This window comes from Corvus moneduloides, chromosome 9 (assembly GCF_009650955.1).
Source record: "Corvus moneduloides isolate bCorMon1 chromosome 9, bCorMon1.pri, whole genome shotgun sequence".
Lineage (NCBI taxonomy): Eukaryota > Metazoa > Chordata > Aves > Passeriformes > Corvidae > Corvus > Corvus moneduloides.
In genome coordinates this window covers 19,229,017-19,241,793 of record NC_045484.1, presented here as the reverse complement: position 1 = coordinate 19,241,793, position 12,777 = coordinate 19,229,017, and the positions used below count along the sequence as shown (strand labels likewise).

The window sequence follows — 12,777 nt, the reverse complement described above, 5'->3', positions numbered from 1 at the left end:
TACAAGAGTGAGAGGTTTGGGATGACCAATCTAAATCTGAACATAATTAGGATGAACACAGTTTGAAAATCGAAGCAGTTGGCATGTGCAACAATTCTCATATCAGAAGACTAATTAAATATTTAAAAGCCCAAAACCCCTCACTATTCACAGAAAAATAATCTGCCACAAAAGGGTCTGTAACTTTGCAGATAATTAGGAAGGGTTATAGGGGGAAAAAAATCACAGATTGGCTCCAAGGTTCTGCAAGGTCACGTCTTATTATGGTGCATCTTTTATATGGTCTGATAACAAGATCTTGCTAATTTAATCTAAGTAGGGCATCCCATAGCGATTTCCCATTTCCCTTGTTAAAAATATGATCATTTTTCCATATGCCAACTGCAATAGGTGAACATTTTTATAAATAATTTCTCCTAATTGATACAGGCTATAGTATTTTTAATTATTCAAGGTGAATGCATGTGTTAAAGTTGAGTTAAGGTTGTTCCCACTGCATGCCCCGTGTGAAATTGTCCTCATCCTTCCTGTTGCACAGGGAACCAAAGGGCTCTACGGCATCTGGTTGTCTCAATGGCCAATTCTGTAAATGACAAAATCTTAATTTCCTGTTAGAGGCAAAAGAGTTTTTTGTTGAATATGCATTTCTGTAAGCAGAAGAGAGGTATTAAACTCAGGAGACTGATTGTGAATCATGCTGAATTTGCATTGCACAGACCTGGAGGTCTGGTGGAAGTGTGAGGATTGAAAGCGTACGAAGGCTTCTGTGTTTCAAAAGTTGCAGTAGCAAATCATACCTGTCATCTAAAATACCTGATTTTAGTAATTAAAGTGGGTGATTGTTTAAAATGTATTTCAGATCTGTGCAAATTAATATGAAGGATAAGGCTACATGTTTTCAGTATTGTAATTCTTCCAGTTACTCATTTAATAATGACTCAGAAGCTGTCTTAAGTTAAATAACTTTTAACTACATTATGAATATGCTGCGTACCAAGCCATGGATAAAAAAGATCGACAATGCTGCAAAAAAAGAATTTTAAAAGGTTTTTACTCTTATCCTGTGCTCTCTACCTGGTAGTCTCTTCTCCTGCAAGTCTGTTGCAGTGTTATTCCTAAGGATCAGACACTGTGCTTCAGGATTTTCTCTTGGATTTTCTATAGCTCTGCTCTAGCACTGTGTCTCTGAAATAAATGCCCCTTCGTAAAGCTCTGGGTTTATTACACAGCCCCACATTTCTCCCTGAAACCTGCTCAACACACAAGGCATGCTGCTGCACTCATGCTCATTCAGTGTGAATAATCTGTGCAAATTGCTCAGATACAACGATGCTGCACTAGTAAAGTTTTCATTAGTAAGTAAGCATAGCTGCAGGCTATTTATTTTGTCTAAATGGTGAAACATTTAATTGGATCTTTTGAACTTACTACTTTTCAGCAGTGTGGATCTGCTTGGCTTAGTTGTGTTCTAAGATGTACACTGCCTGTAATCCCATGCTGCAGCTTGCTTGCAAATATGCATCCACATAAATAATATGAAAAATATTATTATTATGAAAAATTACTGTATTTTCATTTCTTATTCATCAGGTGGGGTTGCATTAGAAACACTTTCTCTAAAGAACAGGTCTCTTCTTCATACTGTTACGGGGTTTAGGATTGCACCTACACAGACCTCACCAGGAGATTGTTCCATTTACTTTGCACACATCACTGCATCTTTGATACTTAGTTTTACTGTCCTTGATTTACAGCCATCTCCTCACAAGCTCTGATTGGTCTAGTAGGCCTTTGGTATATGTGATAGAAAGTGGTAGAGATAGAGAAGTGGAATTATGAAAGCACCTAAAAATACCAAGAGAAGGCAGGAGTTACATATTCCACTGGAATCCTCATTTTCTTTTTGTTTTTCTTTTTTTTCCCTTCTCCCTGTTTTATCTGATGCTCCAGTTTCAGGTTAATGATAACCCCATAATAATAGCATTTACAGCAATAAGCAAAGTATTAGAACAAGGATGAACTGTAACAAGAAAAAACTGTTTCTGATAGCTTAGAGGTTGGTAAGTGAGAAGATTCCTCATTTTAACAGTGACTGCTTTGAACTTAGAGACATGAATACCAAAAGGCAAATGGGTCATAACTAAATGTATTAAAGTTGTAAGAAGAGGTTGAAAGCAAGAAATATCGTTCAATTACTTTGCCATACACATTCATTGATAGTGAATCAGACTGGGTAATTCTAAGAAGAGACCTATGGGAGTTGCATATTTTATGCTGTGTTTTATTGTCTGTTTGGAGTTTTTATGCTTAATGCGTACCCTCAGACTCCCACAAGATTGCATTGTATAAGGAAAGCACAATTAAATATTACTGCATTTTTTATTGGGCAAATGGAAACAAGGCTATGGTGCACCTTCTCCTACAATATTAATTATACACTAGCTTCCTTATATATGTTTACTTGATAATTAGGAAGATTCAACAAATCATTAATATTATATTTAAAAAGAAAACAGAAGGAAAAAAGCCTTTTTTTTCTTTGCCCCAAATATTTGTCATCCAAATCCCCCAGATTTATTACTGTAATGGTCATGTTGCCAGGTGCATGGAAAATCCCAGGGCTGGTTCATGAATTTTCAAACCAAGCTCTAGGATGCCTCACTGCTTTCGCAGTCGTAGGAGAGTCACCAATATTTAGACACAGCTCTTGTGGCCAAATTCTGCTATCATACCTGCTCATGTATCTCCTTCTTTTTCTTAGATTATGAAAACTACCAAGCACAGCTCACTAAATCTGTTTTCTCTTTGAGCTCTGCAAAATAGGTGCTATTTTCTTTTTGCGTGCTCATTCCCCTATAATAGTTTTGGGGCTTCTAACTTAAAAATAATTTTTAGAAAATCTTACACAGAAATAAGCAACCTTTTCAGTGTGTCTTCCTGGGTTTTAAAAGGCCAGTCCCAGGATTATATATCTATCTTTAAGAGCATGTGGCTCTGTAGGATGCTCACTCATCCTGCATGGGAAGGATAGTGCTTGAGCACTGTGGAAATGGCAGCAATGGCTGGCCAATCCTGCTTCAAATCCAGGCTTTATAGGAAGGCTGGATTTTCTTAGCAGGTCTTTTTTCCAGGTTTTGGTTAGGCTTAAATTGCTCACTCATTAGGTCTCAGTATGTAATAATGTATGGCTTGTGAGGTGAATTTGAAACTCAGAATTTAAATACATTCCTTTAAATTTACCTAGCGTGGCATGTCTTTGTGTATACTTATGTATCTAAACACCCCTAAAATAAAATCTCTGTTCTCTATGTTATATGTAAGTTTTGTGCATACTTTCCAAGACAAAATTAATAAAACAAAACATTTAAGTAATATCTAACTTCTTCATACATATGTAACTTTGCATTTAATGACAGGAGTGGAGGTTTAGTGAATATGCATACAAAAGCAAAAACACCTCTCACATGGCACTTGTAGACCATTAGAAATATATCTGTAAAGACAGCTACTTACTCTGGGTAATGAGGTTCAGGAATTTTTCAGTGTAAGTCATCACATGAAGTGCATTCATCCCATATTCCCATATCTTTTTACTCAGACTGCAGCTCACCCAGGGTGAATAAGGAACAAGAAGACCATATGGAGTATGTGGTGCTACAACTTGGAGTTTACGTGCCTCAAGTGGTGTTTAAGCAGGTTGCTGCAGGCGATATGCAGGAACATGCCATCGTGCTGGCTTTTAAGTATTTAATCAATATGCTGAAAGAGAAATATTGTCAGAACTGACTTGAAAGTTTCAAAACATACCAAAATAGTTTTTATAATGTATCAATGTTAGTAAAATTAATTTTCTTTATTAAATGTGGGTTTATATTTTATTGAATTACATGTGACTTTTCTGGTTTTGGATTTTACCCTGCTTAAGGAAACACTGCATTTACAGAAATACACCATTAGGAATATGCAAAATTATTTTGATAGTTCTTTTTTGGCTATGCCTTTATCCATATCCTTTTCAAAATAACATGATGTTTCTTTTGTGTGTACTATCTTTGTCAAAGTTATGCATGCATAAAAAAAAGCATTAGAAGGATAAATTGCAATGTGGACATTATTTCATACATACCTTATTTTTGCAAACTGCAAGAACCACTTGAAAAGGATCTGTTTGTATCTTTTTGTGTCAGATGTGACTTACCCATGAAGATGACCTCTTCCCTTAGTCAGTTGGTTTATTCCATGTAGTGCTAATTTCTTTCCAGAATCTCAGATCCCAGTGCTTCACTTTCTGGTCCAGTCATGATACACTATGTTTTTCATTTTAATGCTGGAGTATTTGTTCAAGTCCATAGACTGTGCGTTTTTAATCTTCCTTAGAACAATGGTGAATAATGGCCCTTGGCAGGAGATAATGAAATTTTCTTAATTTATATTTTCAAGCAGAAGCTTCAATTGAAAATGGCATCCTATGGCCTGCAGACATAGCTCTAGTGCAAGTTTCAGGGGAGCTGTAATAATAATGCAGTGCCAGCAGTGACGAGGAATAGGACAGTGAAGAAGTAATTTAAGAAGGAAAAGAGAATGTACCAAAGCTTTATTGTAGCATATCTAATGATCTTCTGAAGATTCTCAATAGCTTTGGGAGCATGACAGGAGAAACTAATGTTATCTTGCCAAAACAGAAGCCCCTGCTTAATCAGCAGAACAAGATTATTGATTAAAACACCTCACACAATAGATTGCACATGGAATCTCATCTCTATACATTGCACGTGAAAACATGCAATAATAAGCATAAGATAATAATAATTTTTAAAAAAGCAAAAGCAATTTGTTGGGAATTGTACAAGTCAAGATTAGAGCTGAAATACAAACATATTATCATGGAAAGTACAGCAGTCCTTAAAGCTGAGCAGAGAGGATGGATGCAGCAGGGACATGGCTACATCATGAGCAGAAGATAATAACAGCCCTGCTGGAGCTGCTTTGCTTTCTTTTCTTTCTGTATTCATCTGAAATGTGAAGGGCCATTCCTCATTTGCACAGTCTTCTTCTTGAGGTGAAAGGAGTTCAGATATTATACTGTAACTGTTAATTAAACACTCCATTTGATTTTTAGATTACTCTAAGTGATGCATGTGCATTATGAAGATGTAACCTTTCTTCATTCATACTAAAATACAGAAGAAACTAGTGTCAGAGTACAAAATTGCTCCTTGCATTCATGAGAATAGTGGTAATTCTTGCATTTCCCCTTGCAAAACTGTTGTTGCTGCTAGCACAAGAACCTGAATTATCATTCTTTCACTACTACAGGTAGTCTTTTCCTTAGCAGTTTTTCAAATTTAATTCATATATTACCTTACCTAAATTAACTGTTACTGAGTTTATACAGAGTTCTTTGCTGATCTGCTGTATTTCCTTGTAAATGACAAAGTCATTGTATCATAAATCTTTGTGAATATTGTGAATTCTTCTTGAGAGTGAAAACATTTCTCATTGTGAGATCATACGAATTTTAAGATCGTACATAACTCCCTGAAAATGTCTCTATTTTAACTTAGGCTGGGGAAGTATGCAGTTACGTAGGTTGCAGAACACTTAAATGTTACTTAAAAGCTACAGAGAACTTAAACACCAAAGTATTTGTGATTTGTCTTCTTAAGTTTGCAGAAATTACAACTGATTTGTATAACACCTTCATTGGAACAATTTTTAAAGTGTTTGAATAGATGGACCAAATTAACAGTATATTGTATAGAAAAAACAACTTTGTGTAAAATGAATGCGGGACTTCAAGTTACTTGTCAGTTCAGGTTTTTGAGGTTTGGATTTTTTTTTTTTCCTGATGGTGTCTAGGCCAATTTTGCAAATTTCCAGGCACTTTATTTCCACAATAGTCTTGTTTTGGAGAATCCTGTGACAGAAAAAGATGCTTGCCCATTACAAAAATGAATAGGTCACCAGATTTAAGACTGTAACAGTGCAATATCCTCTTCTTCAAGCACACTAAGTGTAGAGGTTTCTCAAAATAATGAAGTTCTGCTATGGCAATGATTAGGTACCTTTGATAATCTGTCCCTTGTAGGATAATCTGCTGTTTAGTGCCGTTTTGTGGAGAGCAGAGTCTCTTTTGTCCAATATACCACAGAGTTCTGTGCATCTTGACTTAAAGAAGCTCAGCTGAAACCCTTACCACTATGTAAAATGGTTTTTGCAGATAGCAGAAGAACTATAGGCCAAAAGCTAACAGAGGAGTATCCCTGGTTTTACAAAGAAAAACAGTGCAGTGAACAGAAGACTTTAATTTATCCATAGAACAAATCACAGTAGTGTAAATTCCCTGAATTACTTGTCTCAGAACTACTACTACAAATTCCACTCATTCTTCATGTCTTCTCTTTAACCCATGAATTGGGATTGACAGCTGCTATAGTTGCTGTGGGTTTTTCTTGCAGGTCTCACTCTAATGGAAATACAAACTCTAACTATGTAAAAAATAGTTACCTGAATGTAGACTTTTTAAACTGTGAATATCATAATCAAGTGTCTTTAATTTGAAATCTTGGAAGTGCATGTAAATTACTCACGTTTTATAAAATACAGCCAACAGTGCAGCAAAATCAGTGATTTGAATGTGAAAACCTACAACTTAAAGCACAAATACACTATTCATATAGTCATTCAAGTAATTGCACTTCTTGAGGAAGTGCTGATGGGCCTGGTAGCTACTGCAGCAGTGGGCATAGCTCGTTGTTTTGTAATTGGAGTTTTAGGTTTGGCCAAAGGTGGGCAAAAGTTGACCATATGCACAGCAGGTGAAATTTTTCATAAAGGAATAGTAAAAGTTTTTAGAGTGTCATCAATTTCCTATAAACACTGCTCAATGCCTGAAGTTTGACTCTGACACTTACTGTACAAAGAGAAAAACCTGCATTTTCCTCTGAATTCTTGTTACGCATCCTTTTGATAAAATCTGGCATGAAGTTCTTCTCAGTTCTGTGGCTGATGACAGCATTATGAATCTTTTACTGGGGGAAAATGAAACTGAAGAAAACAACTCTTCACAGGGAAATGAGTCCATCTTTTTCCCACCGCTAAATACGACCTTGGTTAGTTTCATTCTCAAGCAATTTCTCCTAACATAAATAACAAATAAATAATTCTGTCTTAATTGCTACTCATTTGAGTATAAAATAAAATTTTCACACAGCTCAAAGCTGTGGAAACCATCATACTGAATGATGCACCAGGAGGAGTCTTGTAGGAATTATTTTGGTTTCAGCGTGAGGTTTTTGCTAAAGAAACACAAATTTAAAGAAATTTGTTACAAAATCTTACATCCCAGATTTTCTCATGCTGGTTAGTGTACCTGAGGTGTGGCACATGAAAAACGCTCTATCAGGGATATTGCAGAGAGGCCTGCGAGGCTTGGGGCCGTGTTGCCTTCTCCTGCTTCTACAGCCTCCCTCTACACCACACAAGAGCAGCACTTTGTCCTCTGTGGGAGGGGCTGCGTGTACATTTTCAGCATTACAGACTGAGTACAGGGGTTTTCTCAGCAAGCTGGCTGCACATTTTCCCCCTTCAGCCTGGGTCTAAAGCCACTGGATGTGTCAGAGTCGTTCCAGACTCTCTAACATCCTGCACGAGCTGCTGCACTGACTGACTGTTCCATTGGGATGGGAGTGGGGCAACATTATTTGTGCAATAGCTGTGCAGGGGACCTGGCTGTGCCTTCTGGAAAAGGTGGCAGGTGGATTCCCCACCTTCTATCCATATCCATGGTTGTGTATGTACAGAAATCCCTGACTATTTCCAATTAGTTCTGCAATTATGAGCCTTATGATGGTAGAAATAAGCAACTAAAAAAAAAAAAAGAGGAAGAGTTAACTGATCAAGTAAGAAGAGCTGCTGTTTCCGAGTTTGCTCAGCAGAGAGACACAGCATGTCCTGACCTGCTCTGTGCTAGTTTGATTACTATATAAAAAAGGAAGTGATTTATATTAGAGTTCTTTGAATTGTGTTTGCTCTACCTTTTATGAGGCAGCATGAATTATTCTAATACCTCTTGGCACTGTTCAGCTGTGGAAAGCCACTGATACAAGGCAGATTATTTTAGCTTTGGATATGTGGTATTCAGGGAGTATGGGAAGAAGTAGGGCAATAGAGAAGTTGATGTACAGCTGGAGTCAAAGGCTAGTCTATTACTTAAGTTCAGACTTCTGTTATTCAGTTCGCTGACAAACAAAACTAACCCCTGAGAAGATCAGCCAAGCTCTTTGCCTTTTAGTCACCAAACTCCCTGACCTTCTCTTTCTTTTCTTCCTCTTCCTTGTGACTGTTTTTCTGTATTACATTTTGACCATCTCTTCAAGGTTAGGTGATTTTTTTTTCACTTCTAACTTCCAAGGTAATATTTGTTTGGTTGGGTTTTTTTGTTTGTTCTGGAAAAAATAACGATAATCTAAAATCTAGTAGTAGTAGTAGTTTAAAAAACTTTCAAAAACATTAGGTTTGGTAAATCCTCACAATTAGAGGCATTGTAATAAAATTCTTCTTTGTATCAAAATGCATTTTCTTTCATTGTAAAGCAAATATTTTTTATGTTTTAGTCTCTTCAAAGTACATTTTAATTAATTTTCTTGCAGTTCTTCTTTTTAACTGTTTTTCTTATTTCCTCAAGTGGTCATTCTTTACTGCTTCCTGTAGCCTAGCAGAGGAAGCTTAGAGTCCACCAATTGCTCGTAAAATAATTAAAATGGAAATGCTAACGTTCTTTGTCTACAGTAGCTCTTCCAACCAAAATAATTTCCTTGAATCACAAGAAAAGTCTCTCTGAGATGTAAAACCGTTCAGCAGGATGTGTTTCTCTAAAGATGGAAGGAATTACTCAGTGTTGTTACTATACATTATTCAAAATTGCACATTTTTTCAATTATATCATCTCTGCACTTTGTTTTCATATTTTTGAACAGTAGTATCAAATCAGTATAAACTTGGTACTTGGTACAGCTATCTCTACCAATGGGGACAGTTAAGATAACATCAATCTCCAAATTTAAAAGTATAAAGCCTGAACTAAAATATTGTCCTGAAGCCTTCTTTTGGACTTTGGCTAATTAGTATTAATTAACTTTGTTGTCTTATGGATTGAACTGCCCAAGTGTGAAGAGAGTTAGCACTGAATGTAGTCCTTTAGTATGAACTCGCAAATTAAATGTAATTTTAAATTAATTAGCTTGCTTTCTTTTCCCATTACAGGTGCAACAACCGAACACAGTGTATAGTAGTTACTGGGTCAGATGTGTTTCCTGATCCTTGTCCTGGAACATACAAATATCTAGAAGTTCAGTATGAATGTGTTCCTTACAGTAAGTATAATCTTTTTATTCTTGCTCACTTCCTCTGGCCCTCACAATTGAAGCGGGAGTGCTGTTACATGGAAAAGAAGCATATGTTTATGGCCCATGGACCCATTATGCATGCAAAGCACTTGCAGACTAGGGCCTCCAATTAGCTTCACAAAGTGTGGAAGGAAGCCATGGTGTGATGCTGGCCAAGTGTCTGTCTGTGTTCTTAAGTGTTTGGCTTTTAAGGCTACTGTTTTTCCAGAAAACAAACTCAAATTAGCTATTCAATAGACCAGATAGAAATTTGTACTTTTGCCCGCAACCAGTTGCTGACAAATTGGCTTGGCTCACAGACTTGTAAAGCAGGAATTGACTTCAATTTTAATCATGATCTACTTGAAAGGCTACCTGCTGCTGTGGTGACTTTGGATGCACAGCAAAACCCAGCACTGACATTCAGAGGCAAGTGACCCAGTTGGGGGACATTGTAAAAGGATTTTGTGCTTCGTTATAAATGAATGCATATTCAGAGTGAATAATTCATTAATAAGGTACTCACACTGTGTTCTTTAAAAGCAGAGGGGAAAAGAGTGAGAAAGAAAAGTTCGCTTTTAATTTAAAGACAAAGTATCAGTTGTGCCTTGAATCAGCTACTAAAATAGAGTTTTTCACTGAAATCAAAGAAAATAGTGAAATGATATTGAGATAGAAAAATGTGAAGTTATGGCTACTTCAGCAGTTTTGTACAATATTATTTGTAATGCCAAAGTTCAGTAGCTTTAGACATACTTATTTCCTTGTAATAATTAATGCTTTTTTTTATTGATATTTGTGCACAATCGTGAAAGTTCTGCCGATTCGACACTTTTAACTGGTTTTGCTTTCTTGTAAGGTCATTCTTTGCAGTGACTTCTCTCTCGTCCCGTAACTCAACAGAGAAATAGCTGTGCTTGCAATGGAATTTGAGCAGTGCACTGATCATTCCCTTGAGTTATTATTAAGCGTGAATTTCTTGATCTGCAGTAATCCTTAACCAAAGTCGTATTTTCTGTTGGTACAGGAAACAGGCCAAGTCTGAGATGCAAAAACACTGTGGTGACAGTATATATTGAAAAAGGAAGGAAATGAGTTCTGGCATAAGCAAAGCTATGTCAAAACTGTCCATACTGTCTCCTGCAAAATTTAGAATTCTGAAACTGAAATACTGCTCTGTACTGCTTCACTGCACTGAACCTTCACTGTTGTCAAAGGCCAAGCACAGATCATCTGTTTTTCTTCATTTCTGCTGTGTCATTGTGAAATGGTTGCTTGCTGATTTTTTTCCCTGTACCATTTGTAGGTTTGGAAGCCTACTGCAAACAGTGATCCCTAGTACCATTCCTCTTGTGTGTAGTATTGGTGGCTTGTTGTAACTGTTTTTCTCGTGCCACTTTTGAGGAGTGATGTCTTACCCCAATCTAACCAAAGTTTTGTTCCACAAAGACCACTTCTGCTTTAGCACTATTTTCATTCCCAAATTCTCAGAAAAGAGGGCAGTGCATCTGATTCCAAACCATGAGGTCAGTCAAGTGACAAGAAGTTAACGTTTCCAGTTCCAGTAGGCTAGCTCATAAAGGAAAAAATGTAATGCAAATAATGTTCAAACATAATTTCTTATGCTGTTTTAGGAAGAGAAGTGTGGATATGTTCTACTGATTGGGTATTGCTGTCTCCAGGAATCTTTTCTTTTCCAGTTTCAGAAGTATAGTGCAACAGCGCGGCCTACCCTGTACTCTAACTTGTAGTTACTCTAATTTTAAAGTGTTTATTTTTTATTTACTGTCAATTGCATTGGCCTACCCTTTGAACTCTGTAATTCTGTGTCTATCATAATTCAGGGTTCGGGATACTTTCCTGTTTTTCAAAGTCTATAAGTTTTGGAGTTTGTCAACTGCAGCATGTACAGTGATGACACTGCCCAATTCCAGAACTGTAAGAGGCATCACCTGTCATTACCACCAGTCATCAAAAGATTGCCAGTTACTAAAATAAGTTTTGAAGGTTGATTTCAAATCACATTTTGCTTCAGTAGCCATTTTGATTGTTGACCGTCTTTCTTCCCTTTCCCAAAAAGCCTATCCTGTTATTTTTCCAAGTCTCTTTTTTTGATGCCTGGTAAACTCCAGCTATCAAGTCTAAAGTTTTATTTCCTTACTTATTCCAGTGCTCTATATTTAAATTTACAGAATGACTGAAATTATTAGATTTGCAAATAGCAGCTGTCTCAGTGTAAGAGACTCATTAGGAATGTAGGATAAGCTTTTGTGGGCCCAGGAAGGGAGTTCAGTGATCACAACACTTCTAACCAAAGTTAATTTATGGTTCTTACTTTTTCTGAATTTCATCTTCAGCTACTGCAAGACTGAAAAATTTGCAGTACTCACTGTGGTAGCTTTCAGTCCACGAGAGATGAAAAACAGCAGTCATAATAGGTTTTGTGGTGAAAGGTGGGAGTTCTTACGCACTGGAGTTGCTGTCACCCTTGTACAAAATGCAGTTTATCAGCTCCTCTATGTTTTGCTGGCCTCCAAAAATACATGGCTGCTTTACTCATTTGAAAGTACTTAATTTTGTCAATTTAATTAAGTTTGAAAGTATTTAATAAAAGCTTACTTCTTTGCATCTCAAAGTGTAAACAAAAAAAAAAACCTCAACAAAACTTTTCAGATACTCAGTTGGATCTCCAACAAAAATTCCAGACAAATTTTATAGGCATTGCTTTGTCCTGAAATAAGAGTGTTATCGATTAAATTACAAAGAAATTGAGAGTACTGCACTTGACATTTCTCTCACTTATGCTGCACAATGTATGTTGACACTTTGACTAACAGAAGTCAGCCATTTTATAAAGAAGAACATCAAAAGTGCCATTTTGTACATCTGTGCATTTTTATTTTAAGCCTATTTTGGAGTCAGGAATTCAATAGAAAACATTTTAAAGTGTTTTATTCTCTCTCTGTTTGTATTGATTGGACTTTGCAGCATTTTTTTATTTCAATAAGCCCATCTGTCCCTGAAAAATGTACAGCTGTTGTACACCAGTGCTTGCAGAGCAGACATGCCGGTAATGATTTTAGTTATCCCTATTTTTCCCCCCCTCTCCTATTACTAATTCTAAGCAGGTAGAATATCAATATTGCTCTTTGGTGAGAAATAAGCACATGCATAGAAGTTTACAAACAGAATCATGTGAAAGTCATTAATACTAATGGTGAAACCCAAGAATTCACCTCAGAATATATCTTCTGTTTACTTGAATAACTCCAGAATTACAAATTGCAGAAAAGCAAGTATTTTACCTAAAGATGTATAACAGTACAAAGGCTAGGAAAACTACTGTTCATTTTGAAAATATTAACCCCCTCTGGTTCCCCTGTAAAGTTAT

The 12,777-nt window shown here is 36.5% G+C and overlaps 1 protein-coding gene across 24 annotated transcripts in view; it reads left to right on the top strand.

Annotated features, from left to right (window-relative positions):
• Window positions 1-12,777, top strand: part of ADGRL2 (adhesion G protein-coupled receptor L2) — a 314,082-nt gene that overhangs the window by 251,469 nt on the left and 49,836 nt on the right. For all 24 annotated transcript variants that reach the window (XM_032117278.1, XM_032117279.1, XM_032117285.1 and 21 more), the window contains one exon: window positions 9,265-9,374. In XM_032117278.1, the coding sequence (XP_031973169.1) occupies window positions 9,265-9,374 (110 nt within the window). The remainder of the gene's footprint in view (window positions 1-9,264; window positions 9,375-12,777) is intronic.